This window comes from Molothrus aeneus, unplaced genomic scaffold (genome assembly GCF_037042795.1).
Source record: "Molothrus aeneus isolate 106 unplaced genomic scaffold, BPBGC_Maene_1.0 scaffold_34, whole genome shotgun sequence".
NCBI lineage: Eukaryota > Metazoa > Chordata > Aves > Passeriformes > Icteridae > Molothrus > Molothrus aeneus.
The window spans coordinates 2,761,804-2,776,660 of record NW_027099005.1 but is presented as its reverse complement, the minus strand read 5'-3'; the positions used below and the strand labels follow the sequence as shown (position 1 = coordinate 2,776,660).

Below are 14,857 nucleotides of genomic sequence, written 5' to 3'. Positions count from 1 at the left end.
GAATCCCTGGCCCCAAGTGTCTAAGACAGCCCAACAGGGTCTTTAGGAACAGCTCAAACCATCAGCAAACTCTGCCCTGCTCTGCAGGCTCAGGGCAGCAGAAGGAGCCCCAGGGCTGCCAATGCAGCCGCGCTGGGAAGGGCACAGGACCTTCCACAGAAGTTGGCACGGCTTCCTTGGGACACGTCCCAGCTGGTGGCCATCCTAAACCCACGGGTGTGACATGGACAGGGAACGTGTGGGCCAGGGCACGAATGCTGCTCTGACCCCTGGGACCCGGGCAGCGCTGACATCAGCAGGTGTGGCAGAGTCCCTGCCCAAGCAGAGCTGCCACCCCCCAAGCCCTGGCAGCGCTGGTGCCCATCTCCTGCCCCAGAGACCTGTGCCCCCGGGGGGCTTCTGTGCCACAGGGAGCCAAAGCCCACGTGCATTGGGGGCTGTGCTCCTTCCTGCAGGGGCTGTTGGCAGCACTTGGTCTCTTACTCCATGCTGAAATTATTTTCTCATTGAAGTCATTTCCTTCAGCACAGAAACACCTTAGTGACGAAGGCACAGAAGAACCTGGCATTTAAGACTCCTCAGTTCAGGAAAGTTTTACTTCCCATTGCTCAACTCAAGTAGTTCCAAAAAGTTGCAAACTTCCCAAATTCATTGGGATAGCCTGAGAAGGTGAGGAGTTGGAATTTTGCTTCCCTTCTCAAAGCAGCAATGCATTTGCCTTAACATCATCCATTGAGAGTCACTTGACAGAACATAACACTACACAGAGGCAAACAAAAGGCCATTCTTTGGTTTGCAAACAGTTTCCTATGAAGGGATGATAATATCCTAATTCTCTTAAGGAATAAAAGCTCTCAAGAAATTACAGTCCACTCAGTGTTACAAAAGTAGCCCAAGCAAATGAGTAGATGGCAAAAGGGCTAATCCTCCCCCTGGTACAGATATCTAAGTGGCCAGTAAAGTACAGCTCTCCCCTCTTGTTCCCTGCAGGGGAATCAGGACCATGAAGAGGAAAAGTCACAGATATTCTTTCTGCCCTCTCTAACCAAAGCTGTGCCAAAGCACAGATGCTGCCTTCAAACGGACTCAAATTCCAGCCTAGACCTCTCACCTTCCAGACAACGCCTTCCCCAACACCCAGCAACACCAACCCCCCAAATTCCCACACAGAAGCCCTCAACACCCCACCAGGACCCCCAGCTGTCCCTGTCCCTCCGCAGAGCTTTCCCAGCCTCCAGCAGACGCCCTGGCTCCCTGCACGTGCCGTGGGCTGGCACTCAGGAGGATCTGCTCCAAGGCCTTCCCCGGTGGCAGCTCAGGCTGCCAGGCCTGTGGTTCCTGGATCACCCTTCCCACTGAGCCTTCCTGGGCACGGCTGTTCCATGGGCACCTCTGCGCTCAGCTCGGACTGCTCCACTCAGCCAGGGCTGCTGGGAAAGGATCCAGAGCAGCCTGGCCAGCTCTTTCTCCAGCTCCCTCTTTACTCTCCGGGGAGGGAAGAAGCCTCACAAAGCAATCAACCATCGAGACAAAGCTAACTGACACAGAACATTCGAGAATACAAAGGGAGTGACTACAGAGACTGACAAGAGTAAGGGGTAGTACAACTGAGATTGACAAGGGCTTCTAAGGGAATGAGGGGAGGAGCAGGGAGACTGACACACTGATGGGCAGACAAGTGGCAGAAAACTTTGTGGTGAACAACATAGGACTGAACCATTAGGGGGAACAAAATGGGGTACATGGGAGAAACCATTATAACTGACTAACATGGAAATCTATCTTTTCTATTAAAACAACTGTAAAACACCAACTACCACAGGCAGGGTCTGAGGGCTGGAGAGAGGGAGCTGTCAACAGGGAGGGAGAAGGCAGGAGCTATGGGAGCTTCCCCAGGCTCAGCTGTGCCAATCATCAGCTGTGCCTGGAGCTCCAGCTGGTCTCCTCTGGTCTCCAGGTGGTCTCACCTTCCAAGGGATCTGGAGAGATCTCTGAAGCCAGGTTGTGGATCATGCAGTTTTTTGCAAAGGGCCTGGGTGCAGGGCCCTGCCTGGAGCTGCCAGACACAGCTGGAGCAGGCCCAAGAGAAATAAAGAGAGTGGTAAAGAGAGAGAAGGCAAGAGCGTGGTAAGAGATGAGAGAGAGAGAGAGAGAGAGGATGAGAGGGCGAGGTTCTCGTTACAATACGATAAATCATCTTCTGTGCTGAATATGCTAATTCTCACTAACCAATCTAGTACAAGATACAAATCCTATAGCATTTACATACAGCCTATAAGAATCATTACCTTACCACACTGTGTTACATTTTAAACCCTAAAAACTCCTCTTTGGGCCCCTTCTGCCAAGCTAGTGGGGTCTGCTCTGACCCTTGGAGCTGTCTGCAAGCAGAGGGAATTGTTTGATCAAAAAGGGATTACCTTCAGCTGGCCATACCATTGTTTTCAAGTTGTTCAGTAACTGAGGTATCTCAAAGCTTGCTTTCATTTCAATCTCACTTATACTTTCTATATTCTCAAAATCTTTTGCCAGGCAATCATATTTATAAGGCTTTCCTGTTTCATCTTCCCCAGCAATCCAGTTTGTTTTATGGCTTAATAATATTATAAGTAATAAATGATAAAGCCAATCAATAATCAATAAAAAAGGGTTTTTTTATTTTGCAACCAAGATTCGGTCTCCGATAGCCACAATCAAAGGGGCAGCTTCGAGCCTGGGATCGGCACTGGGTGATCTAAAGTCTATCGCTTCGGATCCCCTCTGCTCACAAATGTTGCCTCCTTCAGGTTGGTTTTATACAGATTTTTCCACCTGGGGCAGAGTTGCTCCTATTCTTCTTGTCGCTTCACATATTTACCTAGTTTCCTTTTCTCTGTGCTGGGCTGGACAAAACTGTTTCTGGGAAGTGATGAATGCTGATCTTCGAGTTATGGGAACCTGGCATTGGGATGCACACCCTTGAAGACTCTGACTATATTGATCATAGATACTTTCTGAGTATTCATCACTTGGGTGTCTCTGGACTGTCCTGGGAAAGGGCCCATCTCTGCACAGAGCCAGGTCTTTTTGTTTGCTAATCAGTTTTTTGTCTCCACTGCCGTCTCTGATTTCTCAGTCTGTGAAGCAATCTTTTCCCCCCCGGCTGCGGCTTGTGGTTTTAAATCTTTAAGAATTTTTTGTACAAGCACAATTTTTTTCATGTATATTTTACACAGGCATGAATTATTCCATAACATATATCATAATAAGGTGAGGAATTCATGGATCTTTAACTTCCGCTGGAATGCAGGCACATGGATTCAGAGCTATCACACACTAACTGTATGTTTTTGGGGTTACTTTAATAATGGTACCCACTGTAAGGAGATTACACCAGGGGAAATTTTCTCCCAACCCTCCACCCAGCTCTTTGGGTCTGCCCCACCAGTTTTCCAAGGGCTCAGATCCACTCTAAATGCTAATGATATCATACAGTGGTTGGTGTTGCTGATAGGCCTGTTCTATTTAGCATTCAGAGATAAGGGAAGATTAACCTGGATAACCACCCTGGCACCTACCCCAGAGACAAGGGATGCTGCTGCCCCAGAGCCTGACCCTGCCCCACAGCCCAGCTCAGAAATGAACCACCCAGACTGGGTGGGGGCTCTGGTGAAGGAGATGGGCCAGATGCTGAAGGAGCACATTTCCCCAGCTGGTGAGAAAACCTCCCCCTGCCCCAAAGAGGGAGAGTCTGATGGTGCAACAGTGGAACCCACAGATGTTACAAAGGTCCAGGTTCTGTGGTATTTTCCGGTCCCCCCAACGAAGGGAGGAAATGATGAATCTGACTCCATGTTCTTAGAAGGCTAATTTATTATTTTATTAAAAGATATTATATTATATTAAAGAATGCTATACTAAAACTATACTAAAGAATAGAGAAAAGATACAGACAGAAGGCTAAAAGACAATAATGAAAAACTCGTGACTCCTTCCAGAGTCTCAACACAGCTGGACGGTGATTGGTCATTAAGTAAAAATGATTCACATGAAACCTTGAAACAACCACCTTTTGGATAAACAATCTTCAAACACATTCCAAGACAGCAAAACACAGGAGAAGCGAATTAGATAATTATTGTTTTCGGTTTTCTCTGACATACTTGCAAGAAGAAAAAATCCCAGGAAAGGTATTTTTATGACAGTCGTAAGTGTAATAAGGTTCCACATTAACATAAGAGCAGTCATAGCAAGGAGCAGTCCACCCTGTGGAAACAAGGAGATTTAAGATGAAATCAGAGCACCCAGATAAGGATAAGAATGGAGGGCCCTCACAACCCACAGGGGAGCCAACGGTTGAGATCATCACTGAGTCCCTGATGTACAAAAGTCTCTGTAATCTGCACAAAGACATTGTAAGATGGGGACGTGAGGCTTATACAACCTGGTTACTCCGGGTCTGGGACCTTATGGGTACAGGCCTGATTTGGATGGTGGTGAGGCAAGGAATTTGGGACCCTTGACCCAGGACTCAGGAGTGAATCAGATATTTGTAAGGAAGCTAGGGTCCCTTTGTCTCTGGGAGCAGCTTTTATTGAGTGTGAGAGAGAGGTTTGTCCCCAGGGAGAGAATGCAGGAGCAGCACCATAGAATGCGCTGGAAGATCCTCGAGGAAGGGATCCAACAGCTGAGAGAAGTGGCAGTATTGGAGGTACTCTTTGGGAGGGATGGACAACATAATAATGACCCTGACAAGGTCAGGCGCACAGGGCAAATGCTGTGGAGTCTGGCAAATCTGGGGCCATCTCAATACACCACCTTCATTGCAATGATTAATGCCGATAACAACCGAGAGACAGTGGGCTCTGTCACCAACAAGCTTAGAAATTGTGAGAGTGTGATCAATGGCCTCATGCAGGCTCCTGTCTCTGCCGTGGTCCAAGAATTCAGAGAGTAGATGAGGGAAATGAAGGAGGAGGTGAGGAAGATTGTAGGAGCAATGGGGGGGGTAGGACGGTTAGGATGGATGGAGACGAGAGATCTCTGAAGCCAGGGCTTGGAACTTGGGGTTTACTGCAAAGGGCCTGGGTGCAGGGCCCTGCTTGGACCTGCCAGCCACAGATGGGAGCAGGCCCGGGAGAAGTAAAGAGAGTGGTAAAGAGAGAGAAGGCAAGAGCATGGTAAAGAGGATGAGAGACAGAGAGGTTCTTGTTACAATACAATAAATCATCTTCTGTGTTGAATATGCTAATTCTCACTAACCAATCTAGTACAAGATACAAATCCTATAGCATTTACATACAGAGTATAAGAATCATTACATTACCACATTGTGTTACATTTTAAACCCTAAAAACTCCTCTTTGGGCCCCTTCTGCCAAGCTAGTGGGATCTGCTCTGACCCTTGGAGCTGTCTGCAAGCAGAGGGAATTGTTTGATCGAAAAGGGATTACCTTCAGTCCGGACACTCCATTGTTTTCCAGTTGTTCAGTAACTAAGGTGTCTCAAAGCTTGTTTTCATTTCAATCTCGCTTATACTTTCCATATTCTCAAAATCTTTTGCCAGGCAATCATATTTATAAGGCTTTCCTGTTTCATCTTCCCCAACAGAAGATCAATGCAGCACCTGTGTGAGTCACAGGCCCCAAAGTCACAGCCCGACATTCTCCAGCTAGAGAGAGAGGGTACACCCCATGGGCTGACCTGTGCTTCTTTCTGTGTGACCATGGGGAAGACATGGGAAGGTGGGATGGGAAATCCACTTCTCTCCTGGCAGCACGGGTGCATCAGCTCAAGGAGGGAAACACTAACTGAGGGAGTTCCACTAAAGTGAAGGCAGCCCCAACCTGCCATGACCGAGCTGCCAGGTGTGATCTGTCAGATCCCCTTGAAGGAACCTCTACCATGTATGCCCAGAAAAGAAATAATAACCAGGGCTAGGGGGGTCCTGCCTCTAGCCAGGAAGAGGCACAGGAATACCGGATTTTCTGGATGGTGTGGATCCAATGGCCTGGCACATCAGAGCCACAAAAATACAACGCCTTAGTTGATACTGGTGTGCAGTGTACCCTAATGCCATCGGGACATGTGGGGGCAGAACCTGTTTCCATTGCTGGGGTGACGGGGGGATCACAGCAATTGACCCTGTTGGGAGCCCAGGTGAGCCTGACTGGGAAGGAGTAGCAGAAACATCCTATTGTGGCTGGCCCAGAGGCCCCGTGTATTCTGGGCATAGACTTCTTCCAGAATGGCTTCACAAACACCCCAAGGGACTCGGGTGGGCTTTTGGAATAGCTGCGGTAGAGGCAGAGGGCATTAAGCAGTTGAACACCTTGCCTGGACTATCAGAAAACTCATCTGCAGTAGGACTCCTGAGGGTGGAAGAGCAACGAGTACCAATTGTCACCTCGACAGTGCACCACTGGCAGTGTTGAACAAATTGAGATGCCGTGATCTGTAGCAGGCTCCGAGCCTGCTAGGGCTCGACGGAAGGAAGAGGCTTAAAGATAGGAAAATGCCAAGTCACGGTGAAATAGCAATGAATTGAGATGCCGTGATCCCCATCCACAGAATGATCTGTGAGCTGGAGAGCCAAGGGGTGCTCAGCAAATCCCACTCACCCTTCAACAGCCCAATCTGGCCTGTGCACAATCTGACAGAGAATGGAGATTGACTGTGGACTATCATGCCTTGAATGAAGTGACTCCACCGCTGAGCGCTGCTGTGCCGGACATGCTGGAACTCCAGTACGAGCTGGAGTCCAAGGCAGCAAAGTGCTTTGCCACTATAGACATTGCTAATGTGTTTTTCTCCATTCTGCTGGCAGCAGAATGCAGGCCTCAGTTTGCTTTCACCTGGAGGGGAGTGCAGTACACCTGGAACCGACTGCCCCAGGGGTGGAAGCACAGCCCCACCATCTGCCATGGACTGATCCAGGCTGCGCTGGAAAAGGGTGAGGCTCCAGAACACCTGCAGTACATCAAGGACATCATTGTGTAGGGGAACACAGCAATGGAAGTGTTTGAGAAAGGAGAGAGCATCATCCAGATTCTGCTGGAAGCTGGCTTCACCATCAAGAAGAGCAAAGTCAAAGGACCGCCCGAGAGATCCAGCTTCTGGGAGTGAAGTGGCAAGATGGATGGCGTCAGATTCCCACCGAGGTAATCAGTAAGATCACAACAATGTCTCCACCGACCAGCAAGAAGGAAACACAAGCTTTCTTAGCCATAGGTTTTTGGAGAATGCACATTCCTGAGTACAGCCAGATTGTGAGCCCTCTCCACCTGGTCCCCTGCAAGAAGAACGAGTTCCACTGGGGCCCTGAGCAGCAACCAGCCTTTGCTCAGATCAAGCAGGAGATCGCTCATGCAGGAGCCCTTGGCCCAGTCAGGACAGGAGAAGAGGTGAAGAACGTGCTCTACTCTGCAGCCAGGAACAATGGCTTGTCCTGGAGCCTTTGGCAGAAGGTGCCTGGGGAGACTCAAGGCCGATCACTGGGATTCTGGAGCCAAAGTTACAGAGGATCCAAAGCCAACTACACTCCCACTGAGAAGGAAATCTCGGCCGCCTATGAAGGAGTTCAAGGGACCTCGGAGGCGACTGGCACAGAAGCACAACTCCTCCTGGCACCCCGACTACTGGTGCTGGGGTGGATGTTTAAAAGAAAGGTTCTCTGTACCCACCACACCACTGACACCACATGGGGCAAATGGATTGCTCTGATCACACAGCGTGCTTGTATTGGAAACCTGAATCGCCTTGGGATTTTGGAGATAAATACAAACTGGCTGGAAGGTGAAAACTTTGGTCTCACTGACAAAGAGGAGCAGGTACAAGTGACACGGGCTGAGGAAGCTCCACCGTACAACCAACTACCAGCAGAGCAAACACACTACGCTCTTTTCACTGATGGCTCCTGACACATTGTAGGGATGAACTGGAAATGGAAAGCAGCTGTATGGAGCCCCACACGACAGATTGCACAAGCTACCAAAGGAGAAGGTGGATCAAGTCAATTTACTGAACTCAAAGCCATTCAGATAGCCCTGGACATTGCTGAAAGAGAGAAGGGGCCAAAACGATACCTTTTATATCAATTAATGGATGGTAGCCAGTGATCTGTGAGGTTGGCTGGAAAGGTGGAAAAAGTCCGACTGGCAGCATAGAGGAAAATCAATCTGGGCTGCTGATGAATGGATAGACATTGCTTCTTGGTTGGAGAAGCTACCTGTGAAAGTCTGCCATGGAGATGCCCATGTCCCCAAGAGTCGGGCTAGTGAGGAACACCAAAACAATGAGCGGGTAGGTCAGGCTGCAAAGATAGAGGTGCCAAAGATAGACTTAGATTGGCAACATACGGGGGAGTTGTTCCTAGCTCAATGGGCCCATGATGCCTCAGGCCATCAGGGCAGAGATGCCACCTGTAAGTGGGCACGAGACCGAGGGGTGGATCTAACCATGGACAGTATTTCTCAGGTTATCCATGACTGTGAGACGTGTGCTGCCATCAAGCAGGCCCAGCAGGTGAAGCCCCTGTGGTACGGTGGGCGGTGGTCCAAGTACAAGTATGGGGAGGCCTGGCAGATTGACTCCATCACACTGCCCCAGACACGCCAGGGCAAGCGCTACATGCTGACCATGGTGGAAGCCGCCACGGGATGGCTGGAGACCGACCCTGTGCCTCACACCACTGCCCAGAACACCATCCTGGGCCTGGAAAAGCAAGCCCTGTGGAGACATGGTGTGGGAGGATCTTCATCCACTCGTCCCAGGTGTCCATGGGGTTGGGTTTCTTACCTACATACGGGCGGTCGTTTGGTGACAGGGGGACTCCCACCAGGCATGTTAAGAGCAGACCATCTACGCTTCCAATGGCCATGCAAAGATTGTCTTGCTTTAATGACTTTGCCAACGTGACCCAGATGTTTTGTTTTGGCTGAGGGACGATCCAGCCGGTGGTCACTTGGATACAGATGAGGGCGCTGATAAAGACGATGACAACGATGGCACTGGTTCTGCTGTGGGGTGCCCTGGAGGGTGTCACAGAAAGAATCATACTTCTTCTTTCCCACTGGGTAGTTTTCACTTGTGTATGGTAAAAACACACATTAGTTGACTTATTTTAAGACATTCTTAAATATTTTTAAGTTCCTCCTATAGTTCTTCCAACTCCTCCCAATCATGCCCTTCTCTTTTTTAAGGGAAGTTTGAGGGAGGGAAAAAGGAGCAGTTTCAAGAGGGGAAAGAGGGAGGGGGTAGGGATAAAAGGTCACTGGTAGAGGGATGGTGGAAAAGGCAGGAGTGTGTCTGCATTTGAGATTGACATGGATGTTATCAGTGGGATGTATCTACGTGCGATGAGTGTCCTTGCCACAATGTTTGGATATATGAATTTCTTTTTTCTTCATCTCCAAGAGAAAGCTGCTTCTGTGGCATGGTGGGAGGGGGATCTGACTTTGTGTTCATTCGAGGGGTCATCGTCAGATCTGTGGTCTACTGATAAATCTTCTGGGAATCCACCGGGGTCCTGTATCTGTAGAAACACAAGCATATCCTCTCCCCCACATAATGAGAGGGTATGGCCCTTCAATAATTTTAGATTCATGATTCTGGTCAAGTACTGGAGGTCTTTCTTTGAAGTGTGTGTACATGTTGTTATGAAAGTGCCTTAAGACAGGGGGGTTTGGTTCTTTTTGAGAGCAATTCATGAAATTCATAGCATAAAGTACTTTGCACAGTCTGTCTTTATGTATAGAGAGAGCCAGGGGCTATGTACAAATCACAAACTGGACGGGGCTGCTGTGGAACGTGCCTTGAGCTGTTTTATTTTCCAGCATCAGTCTCATTACATGGTAGTGAAAATGGGAAGATGCCAGCAGCTCGTGTCCTCGGCAGAAGACAAAGAACTCAATGTTACAACTTACTTTAAAAGTATTTTGACCAATCCCACAAAGAAAAAGCATATTGATAGTAGTTCTATCCAACCACAATAAGCACAGGTACCTTTGGTTAAAACAATGCTTGCCTATTTTGAATACAATACCTGCTTGTAAGCCTTAAAACACAATGCACAGAGCTCCATTATTAAGCTTCAAACTTCCTAATATCTTGCTAGAAGAACTTTTCTGTAGCTTAGAGAGTTTTTCTAGACAAGCGTTAATACACAGACTATTGTTCTATTTGTCCTTGCTTTTCTACTTTTTAAATAATTTTTCTGCTGACCAATCTCAGGGCTACTGCTTAGCTCTAATCACAGTCCTGCTGTCTCTGAGGCCTGCCTTTTGCAGCTTTCCAAAAAACCCTCTGATTTTGTGGATTCCCACACTGAACACAAGTTCAGCTATTTTAAATCAAATGCTCACTGATGTAGATAGTACTAAACATGGCACACTGCAAAATAGAGCTGCTATAGATTTTTTGCTGTTAGCACATGGGCACAGGTGTGAGGATTTTGAAGGAATGTGTTGTATGAATCTCTCTGGCCAGTCTACATCCATTCACAGGAAACTCAAACAACTACAAGACAACATGAAGGAATTGACTCTGAATGATTGGGGCTTGGATGAATGGTTTGAGGGATGGGGAAGAACTGGATGATTGAAAGATCCCTTAAAGGGAGCTTTGTTATTACTTGTAGTTATTATTATATTGCTTTGAGCTATTCCATGCATAGTGAAATTGGTGACCCACTTGATAGAAAATACAGTGAAAAGGGTTTGGCTGGTGCAAGAAGAAGAAGGGGGAGTTGTAGCAATGTATCTGAACAACTTAGGCCACACTGTGCTCCAGCCATATTGCTTGTAGTTCTTCTTATCAGAGCCCTCTGGAATTCACCAAGGTTACTAAGACATAAACTGTGCTAAATGAAGAAAGAAAATGCTGAGAAACAGAATACCAAGACCACAAGAACCAGATAACAGAGGGCTGTGAACCACCTGGACTGTAACCAATCACATACCCAGAGAAGTGAGTGCAGAACACAAGGACAAGAGAGAGGCACCAATGAAGAGATGCGTGATCAGTGTATGCAGTAGAGTTAGAATGCATAAATAAGTGCATAATGTAAACAATCAATGGCTTCAGCTTAATCATATTGGTGAGTTGTATGGGAGTCCTGTTTTCCCACCAAGGGTGCCTGGGAAGGAGGGATGGTTCTTTTCCATAGAAAGGAAAGCACTGAGGCAGGAGCAGGAGACAAGTGACCCTTGCAGGCCTGGGGCCTCATGGCCTCCTTGTCCCTGCTCAGCAGCCTGGCAGGGGCCGCCCCATGCTCCTGCCCTTGGCATTGCACATCCCCACATGCCAGAGCCCATCCCGGCAAGAGCCCTGAGCAAGGAGGGAGGGACAGGATCTGCCTGGCCAGGCCCTGGGGCTCAGGCCTTGGCCCTTGGCATTCCTCAAACACATCCAGCTTTGCTCAGCACCAGAGACACCTTGGCCTTCTTTGTCCCCAGCTGTCATCAGTGCCTGCAGTGTTCTGCTCTACCTGGAACCTGGGGACACTTTCTCAGTTGTGTCCTTCAGTGGGACCCATTAAAACTTGAAGAAACTTTGAAGTTTCAATTTAAGTTTGAGTTCTTGAGAAGTTTTTTGATCACTCTCTCAGGGACTGATTCTGATGTAAACAACACCAAATCCCTGAGAGGCTCATTAAAGTCCTTGTGCTGTGTCTGTGCTGCTGAGCTTTAAAGGAACAGCTCTTCCCAGGGCCAGCTCCTCTCCCAGCCCAGCAGGGCTGAGGGCTCTGCCTGCAGGCACTGAGGGGACAGGAGCCAGGCAGAGACAGGCTGAAGGCAATCAGGATTGGGAAGACATTGAGCTGAGACTTCACTTGGGGAAAGATCTTCACAGCCCTGTGCATGGTGAGTGTGTGGGTGCAGGGCAATGTCCCCTGTGCTCCTGGAGGGATCTCCTGAAGCCAGCACACCCCAGAGCCTGGGGGATGTGTCAGGAGGACTCTCCCAGTTTCTCTGTGGCACAGGAGGAGCAGGAGCAGGAGGAGGAGGAGGAGGAGGAGGATGTGCTGCAGAGCAGGGCTGCCCTGGGCACCGTCAGAGGGACAGGGCAGGACGGCTCCTGCTGCCAGGGACGGCTGCAGGGGCTGAAGCTGGGGCTGCAGCCAGGGCTGCCCAGGGCTGTCCTGCAGAGCAGCTCCTGCAGCCCTCAGGGTTCTTGGCCAGCCCAGGGCATGTGCCAACTGCCAGGGGCAGCTCTCAGCCTGCCTGGCAGCTCCCCATGGACGCTGCAGGGGAGAAGTTCCAGGTGCAAGGAGCCACCCCCATCAGGGCAGATTCCTCCTGCTCTGGAGATGGTGCTGCATGGCCAGGGCTGCTCTCAGCTTTCTCCTAAAGGGAAGGGAAAGGGGCTGCCAGCTTTGGCTGTGTCCCTGAGCCTCCTGCACTGTCAGCCTGGGCATCAGCAGATGGGCCTCAGATCTCCCTCAGAAAGTGCCTCCTCAGCCTCCTCTCCCTACACACAGCAGCAGCAGCACCCTGGCTTGCAGCATCTCTGTTTGTCTGGCCTGCCCTTAAGGCCCTGCTGCCAGGGAGATGCCCCTGGGCAGTGCCCTGTGCTGGGAGGGGTCTGCAGGGCAGAGCTGAGCCCCCAGGGCTGGGCTGGGCTCTGGCAGCACTGGCAGGGACAAGGCTTGGATAGAGAGAAACAGCTCCCAGCAGGCACAACTCCAGGCAGCAGAGAGCCAGACCAACCCTTGGTATCCAATCCTGTCCAGCTGCACAGGGAAAGAGAGAAGGGCTTAGAGAAACTGACTTTTAAACTCGAGTCTTTAAAAACTCCACTTTATTTTTCAAGCACATTTTAATTTCAATCATGCTGAACTAGAGGAAGGTGTAATAAGCAAAGGCACCTGTGTGGTTCCAGTAGTTCTGACTGCACTGAGACACAGGGAGCCCTGTTTTCCTTCTGGGCTTCCCCAGGTTTCAGCCTGAGAGCAATGCTGAAGATGAGGCAGGAACTCAGGAGCACAAACACAACTTCAAAAATAAAAATGTTGAGTGAAGTTCTCCAACAGGTAGAGAAGTAGTTTTGAGGGAATTCCTAAAATAACCCCATAGGATTGACTCAACGAGCTTGTCAATGTCTTGTTTCAACAGTCCACCATGGCCAGAGTGAAGCAATGTCCAACAGCAGCTCCATCAGCCACTTCCTCCTGCTGGCATTGGCAGACACGCGGCAGCTGCAGCTCCTGCACTTCTGCCTCTTGCTGGGCATCTCCCTGGCTGCCCTCCTGGGCAACGGCCTCATCATCAGCGCCGTAGCCTGCGGCCACCACCTGCACACGCCCATGTTCTTCTTCCTGCTCAACCTGGCCCTCAGCGACCTGGGCTCCATCTGCACCACTGTCCCCAAAGCCATGCACAATTCCCTCTGGGACACCAGCACCATCTCCTACTCAGCATGTGCTGCACAGGTGTTTTTCTTTCTCTTCTTCTTTTCAGCAGAGGTTTCCCTCCTGACCATCATGTGCTACGACCGCTACGTGTCCATCTGCAAACCCCTGCACTACGAGACCCTCCTGGGCAGCAGAGCTTGTGCCCACATGGCAGCAGCTGCCTGGGCCAGTGCCTTTCTCAATGCTCTGTTGAACACAGCCAATACATTTTCCCTGCCCCTGTGCCATGGCAATGCCCTGGGCCAGTTCTTCTGTGAAATCCCACAGATCCTCAAGCTCTCCTGCTCCAAATCCTACCTCAGGGAACTTGGGCTCATTGTGCTTGGTGCATCCTTAGCCTTTGGTTATTTTGTGTTCATTGTTTTCTCCTATGTGCAGATCTTCAGGGCTGTGCTGAGGATCCCCTCTGAGCAGGGACGGCACAAAGCCTTTTCCACCTGCCTCCCTCACCTGGCCGTGGTCTCACTGTTCCTCAGCACTGGCTTTTTTGCCTACCTGAAGTCCCCCTCCATCTCCTCCCCATCCCTGGATCTGGCAGTGTCAGTTCTGTACTCGGTGGTGCCTCCAGCACTGAATCCCCTCATCTACAGCCTGAGGAACCAGGAGCTCCAGGCTGCAGTGTGGAGACTGACGACTGGACAATTTAGGAAACATTAAACTTCTGGGCAGTTTCTGAAAATAATTTCTAATAAAAGTTGTCTTTGATACTTCTTGTTGGTTTCATTTTGGAGCTTGTTTTTCATTGTTTTCCTTTTTTAATATTGTCCTTAAACTAAACCCATCAAATCTGCCATATCTCGTTTTGTTTCTCCACACCTTCACTATGACCCACTGACTGTGTCAGTGAGGAGCTGTGCTCTTGATAGCTTCAAATGAAATAAATCCTTTATTTCATTTGAAGCTATCAAGAGCATAGCTCCTCACTGACACAGTCCAGCAATGTTTTCCCTGGAGACCCCCCTTTTGTTGCCTTCTCTGGAGCTGCAGCAGCAATGTCTGTGTGCAGAGCTGGGGCAGATCAGTGCTGGCCCTGCAGCTGTGCCCAGCAGCAGCAGCAGCACTTGGTGTTGCCAGTGCTGCTGCCGTGGCCCTGCCCCGCTGCCCTGGTGGCCCTGGTGTTGCTGCAGGGCCTGAGTGCTCTCGGGGCCGGGCACAGCCCTGGGGGTGGCAGTGCCGGGGCTGCAGCAGGGACAGGCCATGGGCACTGCTGGGGCAGTGCTGACGCCTCAGCCCAGGGCCTGGGGGCTCCAGGCTCCTTGCTCAGGCTCTCTCAAGAACACGGCCAGGCCAATGCTCAGCACTGAAACCCCCGTGAGCAGCCCCAGGCTGGCCGTGGGCAGGCTGGGGGCAAACAGCATGGCTGGGGCTCTGCAAGGGCCCTGGGGCAGACAGGAAGGAACAGCAGAGCAGGGCCTGATCCATCCCCAGTGCGCTGCACAGCCCAGGGCAGCATCCCAGAGTGTCCTC

The 14,857-nt window shown here is 50.1% G+C and overlaps 1 protein-coding gene across 1 annotated transcript; it reads left to right on the top strand.

The window, feature by feature from the left end:
* The first annotated feature begins 13,114 nt into the window (after positions 1-13,114).
* Positions 13,115-14,047, top strand: LOC136570513 (olfactory receptor 14J1-like). The gene has a single exon (XM_066570976.1). It carries the CDS (start codon positions 13,115-13,117, stop codon positions 14,045-14,047), a length of 933 nt encoding a protein of 310 aa, XP_066427073.1.
* The last annotated feature ends 810 nt before the right edge of the window (positions 14,048-14,857 follow it).

Excerpts from the sequence above, each read along its gene's own strand:
- LOC136570513 (XM_066570976.1), top strand. The coding sequence starts at position 13,115 with ATGTCCAACAGCAGCTCCATCAGCCACTTCCTCCTGCTGGCATTGGCA.